This window comes from Manis javanica, chromosome 2 (genome assembly GCF_040802235.1).
Source record: "Manis javanica isolate MJ-LG chromosome 2, MJ_LKY, whole genome shotgun sequence".
Taxonomy (NCBI): Eukaryota; Metazoa; Chordata; class Mammalia; order Pholidota; family Manidae; genus Manis; species Manis javanica.
Genome location: NC_133157.1, coordinates 3,813,588 through 3,837,630, shown reverse-complemented (window position 1 = coordinate 3,837,630; position 24,043 = coordinate 3,813,588). Strand labels below are relative to the sequence as shown.

The window sequence follows — 24,043 nt, the reverse complement described above, 5'->3', positions numbered from 1 at the left end:
CTGCTGCGGCGGGTGCAGGGGGCCGGCGGCGACGGTGCGAGGTGCGGCAACGCAACGGCGACGCGGCGTTGGCGAGCACGGGCACCCGGCCTCTGCATCTGAGGAGAGATGAACACGGCCGACAAGGCCCGGATGGGGCCTGCGGCCGACGGGCCTGCGCCGCCCGAGGAGGAGGAGAGCGAGGGGGGCGGCGAGGAGGGCGGGAAGGAGCGGGCGGCGGACGCGGTCCCCGGGCCCAGCGCCGCTTTCCGTCTCCTGGTTACTCGGCGGGAGCCGGCCGTGAAGCTTCAGTATGCAGTGAGCGGCTTGGAGCCGCTGGCCTGGTCCGAGGACCACCGCGTGTCCGTGTCCACGGCCCGCAGCATCGCCGTGCTGGAGCTCATCTGCGATGTGCACAACCCGGGCCAGGACCTGGTCATCCACCGCACCTCGGTGCCGGCCCCTCTCAACAGCTGCCTCCTCAAAGTAAGTCATCCCGGGGCCTCAGCCCTGGGGTCTCCTCCTGCGGCCGCGTCACTGGTCTCTGGGGGGGAATCCCGGCCCGCGCCTACTCCGGGGATTCCCCTCTCACCCAGCGCCTAGGGCTAAATGACTAGCGTCGCTGTAGTTTTAAACACACACAAAAACGCTTGCTGCCGTTTGTTTGCCCCGAGTTTCCTGCATCTTCCACCCGCGTCCGACACACGTGTATCCTAGGAGGCCCCTCGGAGCCAGGTCCTTCCTTCGCCCCTGCGTCTGGCCAGCTGCAGGAGCAGATACTCCCTGTCGAGCTTTCTGAGGCTCCACCGCCTGCTGACCCAGCCCCGGAGCTGCCTCTGCAGTTGCTTCTATTGTTTGGGACCTACTCCCCGATGCCCTTGGTTGGCATTGTTTACTGTGACGTGCCCTCCTCTTGCCCCTCTTGCTTTGGAGAAGCATAAGAAATTTCGGTCTGTTCCATTATCATAACTATTTCCGGGACTTTATTATGAACGGTCCTTGCTTCTCATCTTGGGCAGCTGGGCAAATACCGAATCACGCGGTTTGTTCTCTAGTTTTTCTTTAATAGCTAAAAATGTTTAGGATGTAGAATGAAAAATACAGCCTCTGTAATAAATGCAGTTCTTAAACTTCAAGTCCAAGGTCTCTGTAGATTGAGCTTTCAGCTTCATGTAAACTAAGTTTGCCTTCAGAACTTCAGGGTTCCTAAAGTCTAACTCCTTTAATATCACCATTTTCAAATTCACCTTTCTTAAGTGGTAAATTATATTATTCATCATTAGTGGTTTAGAAGTATAAAAATTTTTTCTAGTTCCTTTATAGATCTGTATGCATATATGTGGCCTATTAAAGTGTATATTCACTCACTCAATAGATTCTGAATATCACTGTGTATCATCTAGACACCAATCTAAGTTTTGGAAGTCAGTCCCTGCCCTCATGGAGGCTGCATTCTTCGGCAAGTCAGAGCAAATAATAATGTAATGTCAGTGGTAAGTGCTGTAGAGACCTGTGTCCATCCATATTCAGAGAATGTATGTGAAGTTTTTTTAAACCCATATTCTGCACAGCCATTTTAAATATGAATCAGGAGTTACACATAGGGTGCAGGGAGCCCACACCACAAAGCATACATTTAAGTCAAGTTTTGAACGACAGTTTGATGCTGAATTAGGTCATGGGTAACTTGTATGGCTAAAACCCTTCTAAGATCTTGGAGAAAATATAAAATTGGTTCAAGGATAAATAAATCAGTTAGATAGATGATAGTATGGTGAGATTGTGAAACACTCAGGGAGGGAGGCAGAAGAAGGGGGCCTGAAAGGGCGTGTGCTCTGCTAAAAGGGAAATACTGTTTCTGAGGATATTCATATTCTCATCAACTAGAGAAAACTTAGAGTGTGTGTGTAACTGTGGTAGAGATTTAAGAAAGAATAGTGAGGAGAGGTGCTTGTATCAGGAATGTTATGTGGTGGTGAATCTGCAGCAGTCCTAAAGGAAGGGTTTTTTGGCTGGTAAGAGGAAGAGAAGAAGGGATCATCCAGGTGGTAGGAATAAGATAAGTTGGCATTCGCATACGTATTTAAGCCAATGACCTTATTTACTATTGTTTAATTAGTGATGGATCAACAGATGAGGTCTTCTAGAGGATCAGAGAAAGTGAGATGAGGCCAGTTTGGGAACTTTGAAGGTTAATCTGAGGAAGTTGGCTTCAATCTAGGAGGCCCTAAGGTGCTATTACAATTTTCATAAGTAGGGATTGACATGGTATGGTTCAAGAATGTGAATCTGTCTGGATTAGAGGCAAGATGATGATTATTGGGGTTGGTATGAAATAGAGGTTAAGAGATTGAGCTTTAGACTGCTGCATGGTGGCACAGATGATGTGGGCGGCAGTGGACACCCAGGGCTTCTGAGAGCTCACCCAGGGTCCTGGCTGGTTGTTTGGGGTGTGGGTGCCTGGTCCCACTGGAGATCAGGGGCGGAGGATACAGAAAGAAGGACGGAAAAAGCAGGGGGAGAGGGGAGAAAAGGAAGATTACTTTTTAAAAGCCCAAGTTACAGTCAATAAAATTACTGGCTAAAAAAAAAAGAGATTGGGTTTGGGCACAAGATAGCAAAATAGATGATAAAACCTTTTCGGGAGATTAAATTAAATACATATATACATATGGATATACACACACATACAGTCGATACAGTTCTGGCATGCTGTAAATGCTTGAGGTAAAAAATGCAGACAAACAGGCATGAAGGAATATCTGGATTAATTCTGTGGCTGTGGACAGGAAGGTTTCCACAGTATGCTGATAAAAATTCCACTCTGTCATGGGGTGCACAACTGTCTAACAAGTAATAGGGAATCTTTATATGTATCTCTAATAATTGATAGCTTGCCTGAAATTAATTAATGGCATCTTCCCCTTGTGTACTGTTCTTTGGTATACACATCACACAGGCCATCAATCAGTTCGCAGTCCTGCGATGCTAGGACTGCCTGGTGAATGAATGCTGAGTTGTCCCTGCAATTCTAAAAGAGGCCTCTATGGGTAAAACTGTGGTGTACTGGTAGAAATGTAAAGAAGTCTGTATTAGCAGAACTTGGATGGCTCTACCCATCAGCAGTCTCTGGGGATATAAATCAGCTCGGTGCTGGCCAGCTTGCCTTGCTCTAACATGAAGGATGGACATCCTGCAGCCCGGGTGGCAGTGGTAGTGTGTAGCACTGCTGGGAGGCTACACGCTAAACCTCTCTGAAGCTTTTGCTGTATGATTCTGTTATTTAGCTTATGAATTTCTTTGGGGAAAATATGTAGTTTTCTTATAGTTCAAATATTACCCACTATTTACAAGTTAATGTCCTGGGCACTGAGGTTATGTGATAAGAAGGTGAATGATATAAATATGAAAAGCAACAACATTGTGATCTAAGAATAATTTTTGCAATTTTTCTTCCTATTAGATAACTGGTTTAGTGAATCTAGTTGTACAGTTACAAATTCTGATAGTATATGTACAACTAATTTTATCATGTACCAATTGCTAAGAGCATTAGAAAGTATTCTTCCATCCACTACATTAAGTTAAATAACTATCATCTGTCTTTGGAATCATCCTGTCCTCAAGAAGCTTCCTGTCCAGTAGCTTCAAATGTGTTTCTGTGTGTTAGGTACTTAACCAAGTACATAGCTATTAGTGGCAATAGTAGACAACTGGAAACAGGATGGTATATAACTAAAATGATTGGCTAGGAATGGACCTCTGGCTGCTGAACTGGACTCTTAGTGGTGTATGCTCCTAGGGTGTCTTGAATATTTTTAGTTTGTTAACTAGTTTTGTGATATGGAGAGCTGGGGGGAGGTGCAATAGGCTCATTCAAACATGTATTAGAAATTCACAAAACTCTAGTGGCTGAGATCCATGCTGCTCTCCCTTCTATCAAGAATTATTCTCATAAGGAATGGACTAAGGGTTGCTCCTCTAGCTTCCTTTCTTAAATTCTGCGCTGCTGTTTTGGGATACAAAGTCTCAAAGTTTACTTTTAATTCTATAGTAGCTTTTCTCTGTAGCAAATTTACCTATACTAAGGATTATTGCTTGGTTTGTAGTATTACAGTATTTGGTGAATAATTTTATATCTACCCTTCATTTAGTGGACCTTTTATCTACCCTACATTTTATATACTTTTATTAAGTCTTACTAACATTTGTCTAATCCTGAGAGTATTAATAAATTATCATAGCTCGTGTTTATTGAGCACTTAATAGATGTTTTACATATATTGGCGTATTTAACCTTCCAAACTCTATGAGACATGTATTGTTAGTTTTTGTTTATAAGTGAGGAAATTACAGCTGGAAGATCAAAGCAATTCGTGCGGCATCTCAGAGCTAGTATGTGATAGGCCAGAATTGGACCCAGAGTCTGGCACCGTAGCACAGATTTTCAGTCATTATTCTGTGCTTCATTCGTCATATTTCAAATTTTATTTACGCATACAAAGCTCTAGGCTTTGGTTAGCTTTCTAACCGGCTAGCCTGCTACACCTCCATTCGAGTATCCAAGGGACTATTTTAAGGGCTTTTCTAAGATCAAAATATAGTGTCTCAAACATCATTTCCACAGTACTTCAGGATGTTAAAGGATGCCCCCCCCCCCCCCGACAAAATGGTTGTTTAAAAAAGAAGTTTAGATACCTGTGGCTAAATAAGTCTCCGCAGTAACTCCTTAGGACACTTAACATGCTCCTGTGGCCCTTCGAGGGAGGCTGGCTTACATGCATTCCCGAAACTACTTGGCCATGAAACTCTTCTTCAAGGGACAGTTCAGGGGAGTAGTATTCTGTGAACACACTTTTGGAAAAGTTAGTAATCAAACTCATTTGTTGGACAGCATTTTATCTACCTTTCATTTTATATGCTTATTTATTATGTCATTCAGCAGGAAAGAGAGTAGATTCTTCCAGTTTCCTATGCCCATTTTTAATGATCCCTGCTGCCTATGCAAACCATTCTTCTGTTATACACGGGGGCATTTTATTCCCTATCGGGCTCAGTGGTCTGTGTTTTTGGTTCTCTGCTTGCCATTTGGGAGGCACTTGAGAAGTGTTCATCGCACTCTGGTTCTCTGACGTTGCCAGCTGTCCAGGGCTTACTGAGGGCTGTAGTCGGTGGGTCTGAGTGCAGCGTCTTCCAGCTTCTGGGTTCTCGAATGTAATTCCTCTGCGCTTGGGGACTTAACCTCATTGAAAAGGACTTACTGTATCCGTACATGTCTGGCTTGAAATCCTTTTTAATCATGCTTGTTCTACCCTTTCCAGTTTGAAGATGGACCTCTATGTAAAAGGAGATTGACCCTAAAAAAGAATTGAAAGGTTCTGCTTTCTTGCTGTTATCCATTTCTCTAAAGAGAGGGGTTAAGGCCTTTTTTTAATCCTGCTTCCAACATATCAGAAACCATATTTTAGTTGACCTCTGTATTTTGGGCATTAGCCTTCCTGGCTATTTCTTTTGGCCATTTCTCTCTTCCTGTGTCTTAAATAGCTCTTTAAAATCTGTCAAATTTAAAGAGCTCACCATCATACAGTGAGGCACTAAATAAATAGCACTGCTGATACATGTCACAAACTTGGAGGAGGGGAGCTGAATGAAGCTGGGAAGATGTCAGAAGGCCTCTCAGAGAACTAGACCTAGTAGGATGGATGGGATTTAGATTGGAGGGAAGAGCATTCTGGGCAAGGGAGCCAAGGAAGGCAGAGGGGAAGGCTTAGGGAAGGGCAGGCAGTCTAGCTGGAGTGGACATTATAGAAATGGTGGGCAGAGCAGTTGGAGTTGGCTTTCAGTGTACTTGGTAAATGAAATTTCAGGTAGAAAACTTAAAACTTAAACCTAGCATTTGCATCACAAAGATACTGTAAAACCCAAATAGATCTAATTGTATCAGAGTTGTATATAGATAGGTATTATCGTGAATTTGTAACAAGTTTATTGTTTTATGACTAGTTCTGCTAGATGCCCTGTTGACTCTTAAGAATCAAATACATCCTGTTATCACTATTGGTTAGTTGTTTCAAGAAGACTGAGAACCAAGCTATGAATAATGACAACACTAAGTCTCGCCCTTTAAAAAAAAAACTGTGATATCTTGAGTAAATCATCATTTAGCTTTAGATGTGTACTTGATCTCTTCAGTGCTTGTCACACCCAAATTAACAGAATGCAAAAAATGAATCAATTAATATATGCTAAGTAATATAAATATATTTCTCTTAGAGTAAAATATTTATCTGATAGTTTTTATATTTCTTATTTTCAGGTTGGCTCAAAAACAGAAGTTGCTGAGTGTAAGGAGAAATTTGCCACTTCTAAGGACCCCACAGTCAGTCAGACTTTCATGTTGGACAGGGTGTTCAACCCTGAGGGGAAGGCTTTGCCACCAATGAGAGGATTCAAATACACTAGCTGGTCCCCTATGGGTTGTGATGCTAATGGCAGGTGCCTCTTGGCGGCTCTGACCATGGACAATCGCCTGACTGTCCAGGCCAACCTCAACAGACTGCAGTGGGTCCAGCTGGTTGATCTGACTGAGATTTATGGAGAACGTCTTAATGAGACTGGTTACAGGCTCTTTAAAAACGAGGCCCCAGGAGGGACTCTGGGGGATTTTGCTGAGTTTCAGAGGAGATACAGCATGCAGACACCGGTCCGAATGGAGTGGTCAGGCGTCTGCACCACACAGCAGGTGCGGCACAACAACGAGTGCCGGGACGTGGGCAGTGTGCTCCTGGCCGTCCTCTTCGAGAACGGCAACATTGCTGTGTGGCAGTTTCAGCTCCCGTTTGTAGGAAAGGAATCCATCTCTTCGTGCAACACAATTGAATCAGGAATCAGCTCTCCTAGCGTTTTGTTTTGGTGGGAATACGAGCACAGTAATCGGAAAATGAGTGGCCTTATTGTGGGGAGTGCATTTGGACCTGTAAAGATACTTCCTGTCAATGTCAAAGCAGTTAAAGGCTACTTCACTTTAAGGCAGCCTGTTGTCTTATGGAAAGAAATGGACCAGTTGCCCGTGCACAGCATTAAATGTGTGCCGCTGTATCACCCTTACCAGAAGTGCAGTTGTAGCTTAGTGGTGGCTGCAAGAGGATCCTATGTGTTCTGGTGTCTTCTTCTGATCTCCAAGGCAGGTCTGAATGTTCACAATTCCCACGTCACAGGCCTCCACTCACTGCCAATTGTCTCCATGACCGCAGATAAGCAGAATGGGACGGTGTATACTTGTTCCAGCGATGGGAAGGTGAGGCAGCTGATTCCCATTTTCACAGACGTCGCGTTAAAGTTTGAACACCAGTTGATTAAACTCTCAGACGTGTTTGGCTCAGTGAGGACACATGGGATAGCAGTGAGCCCCTGCGGTGCTTACCTGGCCGTCATCACCACTGAGGGCATGGTCAGCGGCCTCCATCCTGTTAACAAAAACTACCAGGTCCAGTTTGTCACTCTCAAAACCTTTGAAGAGGCAGCTGCTCAGCTCCTAGAATCTTCAGTTCAAAATCTCTTTAAACAGGTAGATTTAATAGACCTAGTACGCTGGAAGATTTTAAAAGATAAGCATATCCCTCAGTTTTTACAGGAAGCTTTGGAAAAAAAGATTGAAAGCAGTGGGGCCACCTATTTTTGGCGTTTCAAACTTTTCCTCCTGAGGATTTTATATCAGTCAATGCAGAAAACCCCTTCGGAGGCCTTATGGAAGCCCACCCATGAGGACTCGAAAATCTTAGTAGCAGACTCACCTGGGCTGGGCAATGCTGAGGATGACCAGCAAGAAGAAGGCTCTTCTTCCAAACAAGCGAGTAAGCAAGGCCTTCACGAGAGGAGCAAAGAAGGTGACCCAGAGGACCCCCCGGAGGACTCACTCACCCAGTGTGGCGATGGAGGCCGGGAGCCAATGGAAGAGAAGCTCCTTGAAATCCAAGGGAAGATTGAAGCTGTGGAAATGCACTTGACCAGGGAGCACATGAAGCGGGTGTTGGGGGAAGTGTACCTGCACACCTGGATCACAGAGAACACTGGCATCCCCACCAGGGGCCTCTGTAACTTCCTGATGTCAGATGAAGAGTGCGACGACAGAACAGCCCGGGTAGGTGTTTGTTAGCAAAAACGCCGGAACAGTGGGAACTCTGCTTGCTCTGTGACAGAGAAATGGACAACACTGAGGTCCTACAGCCCAGCTTTCGCTCTGATATTTTTAGGTAGTTGGTTGGCATGAGGTACAGGAGAATAGATAGGAAGCGCGGGTCAACACGGAGGTCAGTCATATCCCGTGCAGAATAGTTCACTCCTCCTCCCGCTGTGGCCTTGGTTTGTGAGATGAGGCCCCCAGGCTGTGGATGAGCTGGAGGAGGCTGCCCGGGGCGGAGTGGTGTGTGACCGCGCAGTCACCGCAGGTGGAGTGTGACACCGGGCTCCCTCCCCTGCCTGTTCGCAAGGGGCTGGGGGGGGGGCGGGCAGGTGGCCAGAATCCATTCCAATTGAAAGGACTTGAGGGGGTCTTCAGACTTAGTCAAGAAGGGCATATAAGTAACCAGGGTTTTACTCATATGTTGTTGTTCACAAAAACTGGTCATAATCTTTATTTTGATGTTAGAGCAGGTCTTAAGGTGTTATCCAGCATGTATTCACAGAATTTACGTTCCTTGACAGAACACCAGGGTTCCGAGCTTGGGGAAATACTACATGCTGTACACTCCACTTAAAGATTCTCAGGGTTCTGAGAGCTCCTGCAGAAAGGAAACCGTTGTTAATCAGGGACCTGTCTTTGAGCTAACAGCTGCGAAAATCCTGGAGAACTTGTGTTTCAAGGAATATACTCTATACTAAAATAGTGAAAACTACAAAAGCCTGTGTTCCTTTTCACTTGAAAGATTGACATTAAGTACATCTTATTTAAAATATAAATTGAAAGCAGTAAATTCAGATCTCTTCATGCCTAATGTTAAACCATTGCATTTTTTAATTTTTTCTTATTTTGGTATCATTAATTTAAAATTACATGAGCAACACTGGTTACTAGATTCTCCCCATTATCAAGTCCCCCCCACATACCCCATTACAGTCACTGTCCATCAGCGTAGTAAGATGCTATAGAATCACTACTTGTCTTCTCTGTGTTACACAGCCCTCCCCGTGCCACCCCCCACATTATACATGCTAATCATAATGCCCCTTTTTCCCCCCACCCCTTATCCCTCCCTTCCCACCCATCCTCCCCAGTCCCTTTCCCTTTGGTAACTGTCAGTCCATTCTTGGGTTCTGTGATTCTGCTGCTGTTTTGTTCCTTCAGTTTTCCTTTGTTCTTATGCTCCACAGATGAGTGAAATCATTTGATACTTGTCTTTCTCTGCCTGGCTTATTTCACTGAGCATAATATCCTCCAGCTCCATCCATGTTGTTGCAAATGGTAGGACTTGTTTTCTTTTTATGGCTGAATAATATTCCATTGCGTGTATGTACCACATCTTCTTTATCCATTCATCTGCTGATGGACACTTAGGTTGCTTCCATTTCTTAGCTATTGTAAATAGTGCTGCGATAAACATAGGGGTGCATATGTCTTTTTCACACTGGGCTCCTGCATTCCTAGGGTAAATTCCTAGGAGTATAATTCCTGGGTCAAATGGTATTTCTATTTTGAGTTTTTTGAGGAACCTCCATACTGCTTTCCACAATGGTTGAACTAATTTATATTCCCACCAGCAGTGTAGGAGGGTGCCCCTTTCTCTGCATCCTCACCAGTATTTGTTGTTCCTATTCTCTTCTATGCTGGCCGTCCTAACTGGTGTGAGGTGATATCTCATTGTGCTTTTAATTTGCATTTTTCTTATGATTAGCAATGTGGAGCATCTTTTCATGTGCCCATTGGCCATCTGAATTTCTTCCTTGGTGAAGTGTCTGTTCGGATCCTCTGCTCATTTTTTAATTGGCTTATTTGCTTTTTGTTTGTTGTTTTGGATCTGTCATTTATGAATATATTCTCCCACACTGTAGGATGCTTTTTTCTTCTACTGATGGTGTCCTTTGCTGTACAGAAGCTTTTTAGTTTGATGTAGTTCCACATGTTCATTTTTGCTTTTATTTCCCTTGCCTGTGGAGATATGTTCATGAAGAAGTTGTTCATGTTTACATTCAAGAGATTTTTGCCTATGTTTTCTTCTAAGAGTTTTATGGTTTCATGACTTACATTCAGGTCTTTGATCCATTTCGTTTACTTTTGTATATGGAGTTAGACAATGATCCAGTTTCATTCTCCTACATGTAGCTGTCCAGTTTTGCCAACACCAGCTGTTGAAGAGGCTGTCATTTCCCCATTGTATATCCATGGCTCCTTTATTGTATATTAATTGACCATATATGCTTAGATTAACATCTGGACTCTTTATTCTGTTCCACTGTTCTATGGGTCTGTTCTTGTGCCAAAACCATTGCATTTTTTAAAGTTACTTGTTGCATTTTCTTGTTGGAGTGTTTGTGTTAGAAAATCCCTGTAACTTCAGCTCATAGGATGTTTGCAGTAATCTCAAGAGTGGTTAAGATGTGCTGTTCATGTAACTGACTATTCATCTTTGAAAGTCGACTTTCAGAATTTTTTCCTGTTGTCTAAAGTATGTGGAAGAGGTTTCTGGTTATCATTGTTTCTTAGGACCTAGCAGGGGTATTATAAAGAGTTAGTGAAATATTAACGAAAACGATTTGGAAAATATGTAATGGAAGTTGGTTGGTAATGGTTTAGTATGATTGTCCTTGTCTGGATGCTGAGTAGCCTGGGAGGCTGTGTTTAGCATAGTTATGTGGTTCCAACAGAGCCATTTTAAAGAATGGGAGATTGTACCTCTGCCCATCCACAGCAACTAGGTTTTGATGGAGAACAATGTATTTCATGTTAAAAATCCCACCGTACATCTAAAATGAATCTTCAAAACTAGTGCATTGACTTACTAGTAACTGTAAATTGTCTCTGAGATTCTTGGCTAGTATACTGGTAGTTAACAACCAGAAATTTTTCATGATCACCTCCTGGCCCCAGGATCTTTAGGCACTTTTCTTCTAGTTGTTCTTGCTCGTGGAATTTTAGTACCACAGAAAATATTGTATATCTCTTTATGTGCTGTTTATATCTGTTGCACATAAAAAGGGTAAAAACATTTTGTCCCCAAGAACCAATATTTGCCATCCTTGGAACCACTGTTACCCCCGTTGAGAATGTATGAGTTAAACAAACACAGTTGGCCTTGATGATCAAGGCTGGTGAGCAGAAACAGAAATACTTCCCCATATAAAATGTGAGTGCATCTCTCCACTGGAGGAATTCTGAGCAGATTCTTTCACTATATCACTATCAGGGTGTTGGCCTGTCTAGAAATGAGGGCAGGGATGGTTGTCCCTGCTCTAAGGCTCTATGAAATAGAATTCTTAAGGCTAAAAAACAAAAAGGACAAAGATTAATGGACTTTAAACTCGTAGAGTATATGCAGAGTAGATAAGACACCCTTCTGAGCTATTAAGATACTCTTCAAAACTTCAGTTTTCCTTCCATGGTTATAGTTCACCCGGTTGTCACAGGGTCCCTGAATGAATTGATTTTACTTAGCCAGTTCTACAAGTTGAAGGTGTAGCTTTTTTACATTCCAGACGGTATGCTTGGCCTATGTGGAAGTGCAAACCTCCCGTCTTGTCCATGATCCTGCATATTTTTCATTCCCCTGTGTCAGTAGGTTTTTTCACAGGAATCCTGAACTCACCACTAAACATTGCCGACTGCTTTGTCTCACTAGGTGCTCATTGGACACATCTCCAAGAAGATGAACAAACAGACCTTCCCTGAGCACTGTAGTTTGTGTAAAGAGATCCTGCCATTCACAGATCGCAAACAGGCAGTCTGCTCCAATGGCCACATTTGGCTCCGGTAAGCCATTTTCAGTTTTGTACAGCACCACCCACTATGAAGTATTGATCCAAAATATATGTCCATGCCATTAGGTTGGAGAAAAGCTGCTATTGTAAAACTATGGACTTTTCTCATCCGTCTGACGTAAGCAAGACACCCTTTAAAGACAGTGTTTTACTGCTTGATATGTATATAGGGGTTTCTTCATTTTGGTAATACTATTTTCCTTTAAAGGAGCATTAAATTTTTAAAGATTAGTATTACAAATACAATACCTGTTGAAGTTAATGGAATATAAAAGTACCTGTGTACGCTCTGTGACTTACAGTGGAAGGTAGAAGGCCTCCTCCTCTCCCCTCGGTCTCGCTCTAAGAGGGAACCAAAGTGGGGCCGCCCTCACTTTCTGGCCCCCTGAGCTGCGTCACGCTCCCTGCGCTCCACCTTCCCCCGTTTGCCTGGTCCTGGTCGGTGCTCAGTGACTAGTCACCGGATGGAGTTGACCCTGTGAACATTTGTTCCATGTCCCTTCTTGTTTTGCACCATTAATTTTGTTTTCTGTATCCTTCAGGTTTTCCCCATCGTGCTGTCAGGTTCTTAAAGACAGTGCTTACACCTAATCTTAAAAATCACTACAAAAATATTAAAATATAATACATGATCAGTTTTTTTTTAACATATCAAACATTCAAAGTACAGTCAGGTATAGACAGATTAAATTCTTTCCCAATGCTGCAAACAAGGCCCAAAAAGAAGCTACAGTGACTGGATTGGAAGCTCTGCATCTCTTGGCCTGGTCTGCTTTATTAAGTGTGGATCCGGCCAGCCTGGTGTGCAGAGGGACACATTATTGCTGTGAATTTGTGAACTCTTCTGGCTGTACCTGGTTAGTGGTGGTTTTAGGATGACCCTCAACTCTGTGCTGCTTTTCAGGTGTTGCTAGAACCGATGATACAGTCTATTTTCTTTCAGGTGCTTCCTAACCTACCAGTCCTGCCAGAGTTTGATATACAGAAGGTGTTTGCTCCATGACAGCATTGCCCGCCATCCGGCCCCGGAAGGTGAATGCTTTCCCGGCCCTGGGAGGGTGCGGTCGGGCTCCCCCCTGCTTAGTCTCAGGCTCCCGGGGAGGTGAGCGGGCTCGTTCAGCTCTTTACAGTAGTGTCACGAAGCAACAGCTAACTTAAAATTGCTAATGGGACTATGTCATATTAAAGTACATACTGCATTTTAATATCTGAGTAAGACTGCAGTTGCTATTCTGTCACTGCAAACGAATGTCAGAGCCTGTTTCAGATGGCATACGTAGATTATACTTGAATGGAAACTCTGCAGTGGTAATGTACAGAGCCAGCGTAGCAGAGCCATGCTAGGATGTGCACTTGGAGTTGTTCTTCCAGGGGCCATGATGGAATGTTTTCATGGTTGGTTGATATTCTCTCCTGATAGCCCCAGTGACAAAGCTGACTTTTCAGAGATAACAAGTTGGAAATAAGATCGTAGGCATAAGCAGAGAACTAGTGATTTAAATAGCCACATGAATGTCAAATTTATGATCCGAGGTTCCTTTAACATCACACTCTGACCAAATAAGCTAATCAGACATAAGTATTTACAATGATCTAAATGTCTGGGGGGGAATTCATGGTCTCCGTTAATCAGAAAACATTCTACATAAAACCAAACTTGTATTCTTGAGTTTTGCTCTAAACTGCCTGAAGCCCTCCAGTTCTGAGAAGTCGGTGTGTTGGCAGCTTGTGTTCAGTCTTGACTTTTTATTATAGGAAATGCAATCACATATAAAAGTAGAGAGAAGGGTATGATACACCTTTTGCACCTGCCACGGCAGCTTCAAAATTTGCCAGCTTGTGGCCTTTTGTGATCCATCCCTCACCTGCTTCCCTCCTGTTGGGCTGTTCTGGAACAAATTATTGGGAACTTTAGTACTCACTGCAACTGAGAATTGGTGTACTATTGAGAGAAAAAATCAGGGAAAGGTTAAAACAAATTTAAAAAAACAAACACACCTGTCAGTTGACATTGAGTTGAGCCACATACAGCTTTTGGGAAGAAAAATCATCTATGGGATCATGGGAACAGTAGTAGAGCATTTCACAGACCAGGGAAGTTTTTTAAAAGGGGTAGGTGTTGACCTACTGTTGCCACTGGGTCATTAAAAAATTTACTATTCATGTAATTTTATAAAAGAGGACGTCATGTAGCATCTCAGAACAAAGTACAGGCCTTTCTTTTAATTCAATAAGTTGAGATTTAGGAAACATTCATTCCCCTTATTTTGCCATTTCATCACAGAGGGATGAAAATTTCATTACACACTTAGCTTTGGGAACCACAGATTTAGTTCAGCCTTGTTTAGACAGTTAGAGTGAGGTGCTTTGTCCAGGCACAGAGCTGGGACCAGAAAGCCACTGCGGTCCACCCATGTGATGCCTTTTCTGAAGCTAATGCTCAATACCATTTCCTTTTGCAGATCCTGACTGGATTAAGAGGCTACTGAAAAGCCCCTGCCCTTTCTGTGACTCTCCTGTCTTCTAAATGTCAGTGGTGGGAAGAGGGAAAGGACATGTATCCTGCTGTAGGAAATACCCTGTAGTCTGGAGAGAGAGGGTGCACTGGGGTAAGCCCGGCCTTCACAAGTGGAGAGGCACGCTTCGTGATTGTAAATAGGGTCCTGGGAACTCATTTTTGAAGTGCATTCTCCATCTCCAGGGACTAAAGGATATCTTTAAAAATGACTGAATGCAGAGACTGTAGGTCATTTGGAGATGAATGTTAGTCCCTCCAACCCCACTCCTAAGGAACACTTATTTTTCAAGTGTCTTGACTGAAGCAGTTTGAACAAAAAGAACGCCCCATTGTTTCTTGGAACAGAATGATCCTCCTAGAGAGTTTGGACAAGGGCCTTGTTGGGCCAAAATAGGCTCTCGTCCTTGCCTTGGTCTGGAACTGCCTGGCGGCTCCAGAGAGCTTCAGTTACCTGGTACATGGCGGGCAGTGTGCCAACAGACATTAAAAGTGTCTAAAATTAATGCAGGGACCTGATGGTTTGCTCTCAACAAATGCCACATAATTGTATCCCACCATACTTGTTTTTCATGCCTATTGAAAACATTTTCATAAAACTCTTGTTTTTAAGAGGTTGAACCCAAGACTAAAGTTGGTTTTAATGTGTCAAAAGATGAGGTGATTCTTACAAGTCAGTAATTGTGACTTACTTTTAAAGCTCTCCTATGTCAGCAGGTTTCCCACAGCAACTCCTTGATGTGTATAAAGATGTCAAGTTCCACTTCACCGATGCCACACCCCTGCTTCACACTCAGCTGTAGTCACCTAGACGGGTTATCTGTACATAGAAGGAAAAGAATAGTTTCTCCTTTAATGTTAAGTTAAAACTTCTCGTATTTTTCATGTTGATATTTCTAGTCAATTCGCCAGCATAGGAGTGTGCGTGGCGTCTGTCTAGAGACGCCCAGGAGGAGACAGGCACCTCAGAAGCACAGACTTGAGCTCCAGTATTCCAAGTGTGTGCAGCTCGGTTGACCAGAGCCTGGGCATTTCTTCTCTGCCAAGATCCTTGGTACTTACAGGTCTGCTTCCATGGGCTATTCAGAGATGTTAGACCTTAATTGGTCTTAAAACCTAAAGTAAAAAACAGACACTCTGAGATTACAGTGTTCTTGGAATAAGTGTCCTAAGGATCGGTGCTAATCTACAGGACTGTAATGCGCACATCTTAATACGGTGCATATTTCTGGGAAGTTGGATGAGAAATACAAAATGTGAAATTCTAACTCCTATTACTGCTATCTTTATTGCATTTATTCCAACATTTATTCTTGCTTTTATTTTGTATCCTTTGTGGAAGACATTTTGTCCTCACTTTAGAAACACTTGAAATTTGGATAACACTGTAACAGAAACCACACACCACTGGGTGCCCCCCGTCTTCCCGCTTCTGTCCATTTGTAGTGGAGACAAGATTCCTTAAGAAGCTCTTCCAAACAGCCTGCTTTGAAATGTCTTTTGTTTCCTATTCAAATTTTTGTTTTCTCTTCTGTGTTTGCTTGAGTCTTGTGTTTATCTTTCTGATCTTAGTGGTAATTTCAGCAATAGTTTTATCCAGAATTTAGGGTCCAGCATGTTAAATAATTTTCAATAAAGAGAACCAGGCAGGCAGCATTAAAATCATGAATAACAACTCAGAAGGTTGTTTGTGGTCATTTGTGCTGTAGCTGCTTCACTTTACAATAAATAGAACAGTAAACACTGATACCATGTCAAGAATTATTGCAGTTTTTGTAATCATGGTATGCTTAGTTTCACTCTCTGTTCCCAGAGTCAGTAGTTGATTTTTTCTTATTGGGGAATTTTGTGTTGCTGCCTTTTAAAACTTACATTAAGTTCTTATTTGAAGCAGCTGTGCATTTTGGGCAACCTGTAACTCTTAGGAGTTAACTAAAAGGGATCTGCCAAATTATTTTGTATGTCTGCATAGGAATAAGTATGGCAACTATTTTACTAGAGCGTGGCTTTTCTCTGCAGGGGGCTAGGCCCATTGACGTTAAAAATGAAATCCGGGTAACATCTCAAGCCCAAGTTTCTGCACATGAGTAGGGTGGCTCTACCCCCTTCTCCCCCCCAACCCCCATCATGGAGGTTAATCACCGACCTGCGAGAGCAGATTTCAGCTAATGGTAGCATCATAAACCCAGTCCACTTCTGAATTCAGTGCGGTCAGCATACTGACGCTAGAGTTTGGACCTTGGGAAAGAGGAGTGACACCAGGAATCGCAGACTTGGATAGATGTATCGCTCTCTCTGTACCTCCTAAAATTTGCCTGATCTATTTAGTGGATTTCAAGTTTATTTCAGCTGTCACTGTAACAACCGTGGCAGGGATGGCACATGTCATGTTGCTGCACCACATTTAGGTTCAGAGCACAGATTCTATACAGTTAGACCTTTACAGCTACAACACTTGCATTTTGGGAGTCTGATATCCACACCTGGTTCCCATTTTCTCTGCCTAGGGTTAATTTGTCCTTATTATTCTAGATAAAAAATTGATAGCTTGTTAGGCATGATATTCATTCTGAAATCCTCGTGTCTGTCTACCACCCAGACTTTAACCAGTCTCTACCTAGTATTCTGTCTGCCAAGACTACCAGTTATTTTTCAGTGTCAGAAGTTATTAGAACCACTGGTGAAGCCCATGGCTGCGGGTGACATTTTTCTGCTTCTCCCTCTAAAAAGTTTCTGAGAAAGTTAATGTTGAAGCATGTGGATTGGATCTGTTGGCAAGTTTCACAGGTTAATTAGGTTAAAAGGTATTAGTCAAGTATTAAAATACGTTGTAATTATAATGTATCAGCTAAGCCATAGAAGAAATTTCGATGCTTACAGTGCTTGTTCCGGAGACTCATGCTGCTGGCTGTATGGAGCACCTGCTCACCCTGCCACAGTCACGCCGCTTTGGAGTTCGGCGAGTGGCTGCAGCCAGGAACCAGCGTCACTGGTCCACGTCCGCAGGGGCTGTGTGGCCTCTCTGCCCCGACCTCTCTCTTGCTTTCCTTCCTGGAGAGATCCTCTCGATTCCCATGCCTCCACTTCTGTCTGCTTCAGGACACGGTCAGAGCTAACAGTTTGTGTTTGAGAGAAAAACAGGTTAGTGATAATGTTTCAAAAAACTAAATCACGTAGTAGGCCTCTCTTCCTAGAAAAAAACTGTTGAACAGGAATTTTTCTCTCTAAAAGTAAGTGTCAGGTGTTGGTGAGCTACCTGGTTCTCTTCAGAATTCTCCATCACAGTCCTGCCGGGGCTGAGGGACTCCCGGCTGGGCTGTGGGCTAGAAGAGGCTAGATTTCAGCTCCTGGCCGCCGCCCACACTTCTCCCCAAGCCGATATTCTTGACAAGCAAAACTTCTGGTTAACGCTAAGCTGAATAGGTTATATTCAAAGTCAGCAGGCCTAAACTTTTTAAAGGAAAAATATATTCTGCCTTTCTTTCTGTTTAGAGACTGGGCAGCAAATAGCCAGATAGGTAAATGAATCTCTTTATAGGTAGGCCACCACAGACGGTTGGGAGAGTCTGCACGGCTTCTGTAACTGAGCAGGGGTCTATCTTTGTGCTCATGCACACCCCTCTGCGTGCTGCTGGGGTGCAGCAGGGCCGTAAACTGCAGTGTCTCAGGAACCTAACCTTTCCTCGAGGTTGTCAGATTTCAAAACGCCTCTAAACGTCTACCTGAAGTCAGTTTTCATTTTAGTATTAGTGGAAGTATCATTTGGCAGCTTCAAGCAGAATTTTAGATTGTCTCAAGTCTCATAGTTATTAAACTTTGCCCTTTCTGGAACCTGCTAAAAAGTTTTAGAGTTAGGATCATCATGTCTAACACATCTGCTGTTCAAACTGGTTATAGGACATGTGCAATTTGTCCTTAAATCAGTTGCTTCTGACGATGTAAAGTGCCGAGCATCGTTAGCCTGCTGAGAGAGCAGGGTTTCCGGAAGGCTGTGAACTCGTTCCCGTGGCGCGGACGTAAGTCAGGAACAGGACTTGACTAAGCGGCTGAGGCCGGCGTGTAGGATGCGGCCGTCCGTCTGCATATGCAGTTTTAAGACAAGGCTGGTTCTGAAAACTTGCTGTAGAAATCAATAAATTTAACTGGGGAATGACTGTCTATAAAGATGTTCTGGAAAGAAAATCCTTTTGGTATAAGAATATTTCTCCCCCGACCTGTTTAACCAATTAGGTGATTCGTCTTTTCTTACATTTTCTTTGCGTTGTGCTTTGTGGGGGACAATAAAAATCTGAGGTCCTAGTCCGTGAGTTCACTTAGAGCAGTGTTATGTGTTTGCAGCGTGGTGTCTGTTCATTCATTTCAGGCTTGGGAGGAGCTGGAGAAAGGGAAGGGTGGTCCTCCTGCTGACACAGTGAAGGGAAGGCACCAGCGTTCCGGTTGGACTATTGTAAGTGGGTGGGGTGGAATGACATTTCAGAACTCTATATCTTAATGTTTATTTCTAATCTCAAAATGTATTTACCTCACTACCCCGAAATCCTGTTACTTTCATAAAGTTCCTACAGAGAAGTTAGGTTGAATGATGTAAGAGGCTGTGGCTTTGAGGCATTTCAGTTTTACACTTGGCTAGCAGGCTGGTAGGATTTAGGGTGCTTTGTGTTGGTTTTGCTACTAATGCAGAATTAAATGCAAAAATGAATTAGGTCTTTTTCAAGACTTTGACTCAGACTTGTACTTCAAGGTGTGACAGGAACTTGAGTATCAAACTTGTTTATACAGAAATAAGACTGCATCGAGAACTCTGTTGTGTGCAGTGACCGAGCCTTTATGTTTACCCAGGGCCTGTGCTATTCTTTGTGCTTGGCTTTCCATTATTTATATGTTTACATGTGACAGTTTTTGTAATAAAACAAAGACATCTAAACACTTCGCAGTCACAGAAAGATGGTCTTTAAACCCTCCTCTCTGGGCAGTAGGCCTTAGACTCCTAGTGTTTAAATAAAACCTTTACAAATGCTAACACATTTGGGGGGCTTGGGATGCCCCCCAACCAGAAAAACTGGCTGCTTCTCTCCATTGTAGGCGTGTACATAGTGCTTATGATTAGACTGTAAGCTCCTCGAGGGCAGGAACTGTCTGTTTCATTGGTGGTTTCTGCAGCACCTAGTGTTAAGTGCCTTGCACAGAGTAGGTGCTCACGGTGCTGAGAATGAGTGAGTAACTTCCTTCCACCTTGACCGTAAAGCACAGTTGCTTTTCCAGTGCATTCAAAACTGCAAAGAACTAATGCCCGGAAGAGGCCAAATTTTCTCTTGGGTTTGAGGCAGGCTCTGTCCTTAGCACGGTATAGCCGTCTTTTCCTGAAGGTAGTATACCAGTGTGCTGGGCTTTTACTTAATATTAGGGCAGAGGTTTCTGGAGAAAGTTTGACATGGAGAAGATAGAGAAAATGAAACAAAATTTGGAGAGTGTTTGTCAATATCCAGCCCTGTGGGGCAGTCCTACCTTAGTTATTACTAAATAAAGGGATACCAGGTCCTCCGTTTCTTACCAGTTAGCTGGTGGGCCAATTTTCCAGTTAATGAAAGATCACTGGTTTTTAGCTTTTTCCATTTTGGATTCCCCTCAATTGCTCATATGATTCTAGTACTTAAGAGTCTAATGAAGTTGCTGTGAGTATCCAGTGCTGTACATAATGGCAGTTTTGTAAATGTGAAATAACCTCAGTATGTCATGTTTTGTATGCAGAGCCACTAGTAGTATTATCTTGGCCACTTTTCTATTCAAAATAAATATATAGCAGAATTACTTGTATATTGTGTGCGTATTTTTATCGGGTTCATGTGGCTTGTGGCAAAGCTTGGCCTCTTTAGGCCTGACGAGCACCAGCAAGGTTGGTGATGCCCAGGCGCGAGCAGGGGGCAGAGCTGTGTGTGGTACAGAGACAGCCACCACCTTACACAGAGTCAATACAATGCATCTTTGTTCCAGAAAAAGGAGGAGGCCTGTGAGGGGACATATAGAGCTCCTGTAGCATGTTAGAGCGCATTCCTAACAGTGCCGGCTAAACAGCATCTGCTGATTCCTTACAGGAAGTCAAACATAACCATGTAATTCAGACACATGCCCCTGCTGAGAACAACCAGAAAAGCTCAGGAAGCACCAAATAGGAGAAAAAGGCGAGTGACACACCTACAGCGATGATAGTGACACTACCAAAAATCAAGAGAAAAATGTTAAAAAAGGTTACCTTAAAAGGAGCAGTGATAAGACCTCCAGATGAGCTCTCGACAGAAATGGCGCACGAGGCCGCGACAGGGCGCTCTCAAGGTGCAGAAACAGTAACCACCAGCCAAGGACTCCGGACTTGACAGGACGTCCTCTAGGAATGAAAGCAAGACATTTTCAGACCAGTAAAAATGGAAAATAATATATCCCCAGACCAGAACTGAAGGGAATTCCAAATACCAGATGGAAGGAAGTTCAGGGGAGCGGCAAAGAGGCAAGAGCAATGAAAGTGGGCACAGACCAGCCACACAGGACAAACGCCCTGGGAGGCTCTGCAGTACCTGTGCCCACAAGGCAGGAGGTGGGATGCTTAGGCCCTTGCCTTATCTAGGAACAGGGAAAATTAATCCATATTAGACTGTGCTAATAAAGTTGTCTGTAGAATAATCCAAAGGCAAGAAAGGAGAAAAACATAGGCTAGAGAAGGAAACATAATAAGAATGGATTTACAAGTAGAGTGCTGATTACATTAAATGTAAATAAGCAGGTGGCCCAAATTGAAGACTGTCAGGCTGATTTAAAAAAATACACCCCGTTGCTTGTAAGTGATATATGCAAAACACAAGGATACAGAAAGCTTTAAAGGATGGAAAGGTACACTGAACAAACCCTAATCAAAAGGTAGATCTCTGGTGATGTTCCCCAACCTTCATGCCATCATTGCCATGTCATTGTCACATATTGTCCTACATACATTATAAACCCAACATGCAAAGTGATTTTGTTTTAAACAGCCACTTGCCTTAGCTCAGGCAGTCATAACAAAATACTATAGACTGCGGGCTTAAAACATTCATGTCTCACACTTCTGGAGGCTGGGACGTCCTAGAGGAAGGTGCCGAGGAGGTAGGTTTCATTCTGAGACATCTGGCTTGTCAGTGGCCACCCTCTCGCTGCGTGCTCATGTGACCACCTTGTGGGTGAGCAGGGAGAGAGCAGGACCTGTGCCTCTCTACTTAGAAGGGTGCTAAACCTAACTTGAGGGCCCCACGCCCATGACCTCAGCTGGTCAGTCACCCCCAAAGGCCCCACCTCCAGCTACCATCACACTGGGGGTAGAGACCTCAACATAGGAATTTGAGGCACACACACCTTCAGTCCATAGCACTGGTGCTCCCCATGCCTTCCTGGAGAGCCAAGTTCCCACTTGGTGTCATTCTCGTACCAGGGCCACTCTGGCCCTTACTGTGGTGCTGCTCTGCTGGGACTGATTCTCTCCGCTTCTCTTGATCTGATAAATGTTTTTAGACCTCCTTTAAAAAAAAAAAAAAAGGGAGGAAAAACTGGTTTATATGCAGTATTTTTTCTTTTTCTCCACTTAATTTTTGGAGAATATTTTCACAGGATATAGTGGAAATTATGTAATTTACATTAAAGTATATTTTATATACTTATATAAGTTTAATTATAATTTATATTACAAAGGTACATAAGTTGTAATTTGTTATATATATGTAATATGTATTTTATGTATATATATATATATATACATAAAATACACACACACTCCCCCACCAGCACATTCAAAATTTAATTCCGTTGTCTTCTGGCCTCTGTTTTAAGTCATTTTCCACCCGTGTGTAGCATCTTACTTCCACTGGCTGCAGCCAAGGTCTGAGCTTGTCCCGCTCTCATCGTCCTGAGCTGGCAGCGGCTGCAGTAACTGCTGTCTGCGGCACAGCGCGGGCCAGCAGCTGCTTCCCGCCTGGGTCGGTCTTTGCCCGGGCCCTCCAGTGCCCTGGCGGCCTGCTCAGTGTGGCCCAGCAGCTGGGGAAGCTAAGGCACCAGGCCTGCTCAGCACAGCCCACAGGGGCAGGGTCTGGTGTGACGGCTCCCCTCACTTCCCGGCCTCCCTCCCATGAAGAGCCACCTCCTCAGAGCAGTGACCTGCCGTGACCACCACTGCAAGGCTCCCCCCACTTCCCGGCCTCACTTCACCTTCTTTAGATCACCTCCCAGATAAACCAAAGCCCTCGTTTCCGTCTGCTCTGGGGACACTGGTACCCAAGTGCCCCGGAGGGTAGCCCCCTCAGGTGGGAGTCTGCATGGGGGCCACTCACCAGGTGGTCAGCAAGCAGCAGCGGTGGGCCGCCTGGGGGCTGCAAGGGAGCCTGAAGGCATTGCCGCCTCCTAGACCAGAATCAGGTTTCCGGTGAGGTCTTGGAGATGGGGGATGGGGGGGCAGAGCCTTGAAAATGCTGACTCCCGTGGGCCAGCAGATGGTTCCCTCCCGACAGGACAGCAGCTCCTGAAGAGCGGGCCCGACGCCTGCTTCCTCCTCGGGGTCTGCTCGGGCTTCCCCCCACTCCCTCTCAGTCAGCCCGCAGGGCCTCCCGCCGGGGCAGCGTCCCTGGCACAGGAGGATGCTGCAAACCGGCCACAGCCGCAGGCCCTGAGCTGGCACAAGCCAGAGCATTGGGGCGAAAAAAGGGGACAGACAGCGGGCGTTTGGCAGGGGGGTCTTACCGCTGAGGAAGTGCTCTGTGACACAGGCGAGGCCACCTGGACAGGGCCCTGCGTACCTACAGAGTCCACTGAGGCCCAAAAACATTCCAGAGCCAGACGGTGGCCTGAGCTGCACTGTTCCAACACGCCACACAAGCCTGCTGCCCTGCCAGCTGGCCTCGCTTCCCAGAGAGACCAGGCACACCCTTCCAGGTGAAGCCAACAGGTGGGTGCTGCAGTCAGAAGCCCCTAGGCTGGGACTGATGAGTTTCTGCCAAGGAATCGGAATTAGATTCCAGAATCACAGACACCGGGTGGCAGTGGCCCAACTGCTAGGGGATTGGGGACTGTACTGACCACAGCAGCAGGCTTTGTGGTGGGAACTAATAGACCACCAGGGTATTGTTTTATTTTAACCAACAATGATTAAAATGGGGTCAGTGGACTTGAAACTCCACCCTGCGGCCCTTGCCCCAATTCCAGATTCCTATCTGGAATGACAAACTTAGCACTGTGTCTTGCCAATGGGTTTCAGCCCTGGGCAAGTTCGCTATGGATTCAGTGTGACCAAAGAAATGGCAGTAGAACGTTTTTGGGGTGAAAGGGTTATACCCAACTTTATTTCCAGGTGGCAGGTCAGTCACTAAAATCCCATTCACTCAGAGCAAGTCTGTATGCAGCAAGCCAGTCTCTGCCTCTGGGCCTCTCTGTCCGCACAGCCGTCCCACACAGCTGTTTTCTGGGCTTCTCTGCACAGCCGTCCCACACAGCCGTCCTCTGGGCCTCTGTCCCCGGTGCTGCCACCACTCCAGCCTCCACTCTGCTCTCCTGCAGCCTTGCAGCCCT

The 24,043-nt window shown here is 44.5% G+C and overlaps 1 protein-coding gene and 2 long non-coding RNA genes across 5 annotated transcripts; 1 reads left to right on the top strand and 2 right to left on the bottom strand.

Annotated features, from left to right (window-relative positions):
- The first annotated feature begins 108 nt into the window (after positions 1-108).
- Positions 109-20,278, top strand: GTF3C4 (general transcription factor IIIC subunit 4). Its single transcript, XM_037007835.2, has 5 exons — positions 109-465; positions 6,296-8,119; positions 11,811-11,941; positions 12,893-12,981; positions 14,412-20,278. Exons 1-5 carry the CDS (start codon positions 109-111, stop codon positions 14,474-14,476), a joined length of 2,466 nt encoding a protein of 821 aa, XP_036863730.1. The 3' UTR covers positions 14,477-20,278.
- LOC118970443 (uncharacterized) lies at positions 8,178-17,434 on the bottom strand. Of its 3 annotated transcripts, XR_012125396.1 has the most exons (4): positions 17,343-17,429; positions 15,429-15,580; positions 15,157-15,284; positions 8,178-8,759 (listed from the first exon to the last, which is right to left on the bottom strand). It is a non-coding gene; the product is annotated as an uncharacterized lncRNA (long non-coding RNA). The 3 variants fall into 3 exon arrangements; XR_005058408.2 differs by lacking the exon at positions 15,429-15,580 and having other exon boundaries at positions 17,343-17,434; XR_012125394.1 differs by lacking the exons at positions 8,178-8,759; positions 15,429-15,580 and adding an exon at positions 13,276-13,838 and having other exon boundaries at positions 17,343-17,434.
- Positions 17,472-23,133, bottom strand: LOC108386005 (uncharacterized). Its single transcript, XR_012125393.1, has 4 exons — positions 22,813-23,133; positions 21,845-22,005; positions 20,715-20,846; positions 17,472-17,576 (listed from the first exon to the last, which is right to left on the bottom strand). It is a non-coding gene; the product is annotated as an uncharacterized lncRNA (long non-coding RNA).
- Positions 23,134-24,043: the final 910 nt, after the last annotated feature.

Excerpts from the sequence above, each read along its gene's own strand:
- GTF3C4 (XM_037007835.2), top strand. The coding sequence starts at position 109 with ATGAACACGGCCGACAAGGCCCGGATGGGGCCTGCGGCCGACGGGCCT. Across the intron at positions 466-6,295 it reads TCAACAGCTGCCTCCTCAAA|GTTGGCTCAAAAACAGAAGT; the intron begins GTAAGTCATCCC and ends TCTTATTTTCAG. Across the intron at positions 11,942-12,892 it reads AATGGCCACATTTGGCTCCG|GTGCTTCCTAACCTACCAGT; the intron begins GTAAGCCATTTT and ends ATTTTCTTTCAG.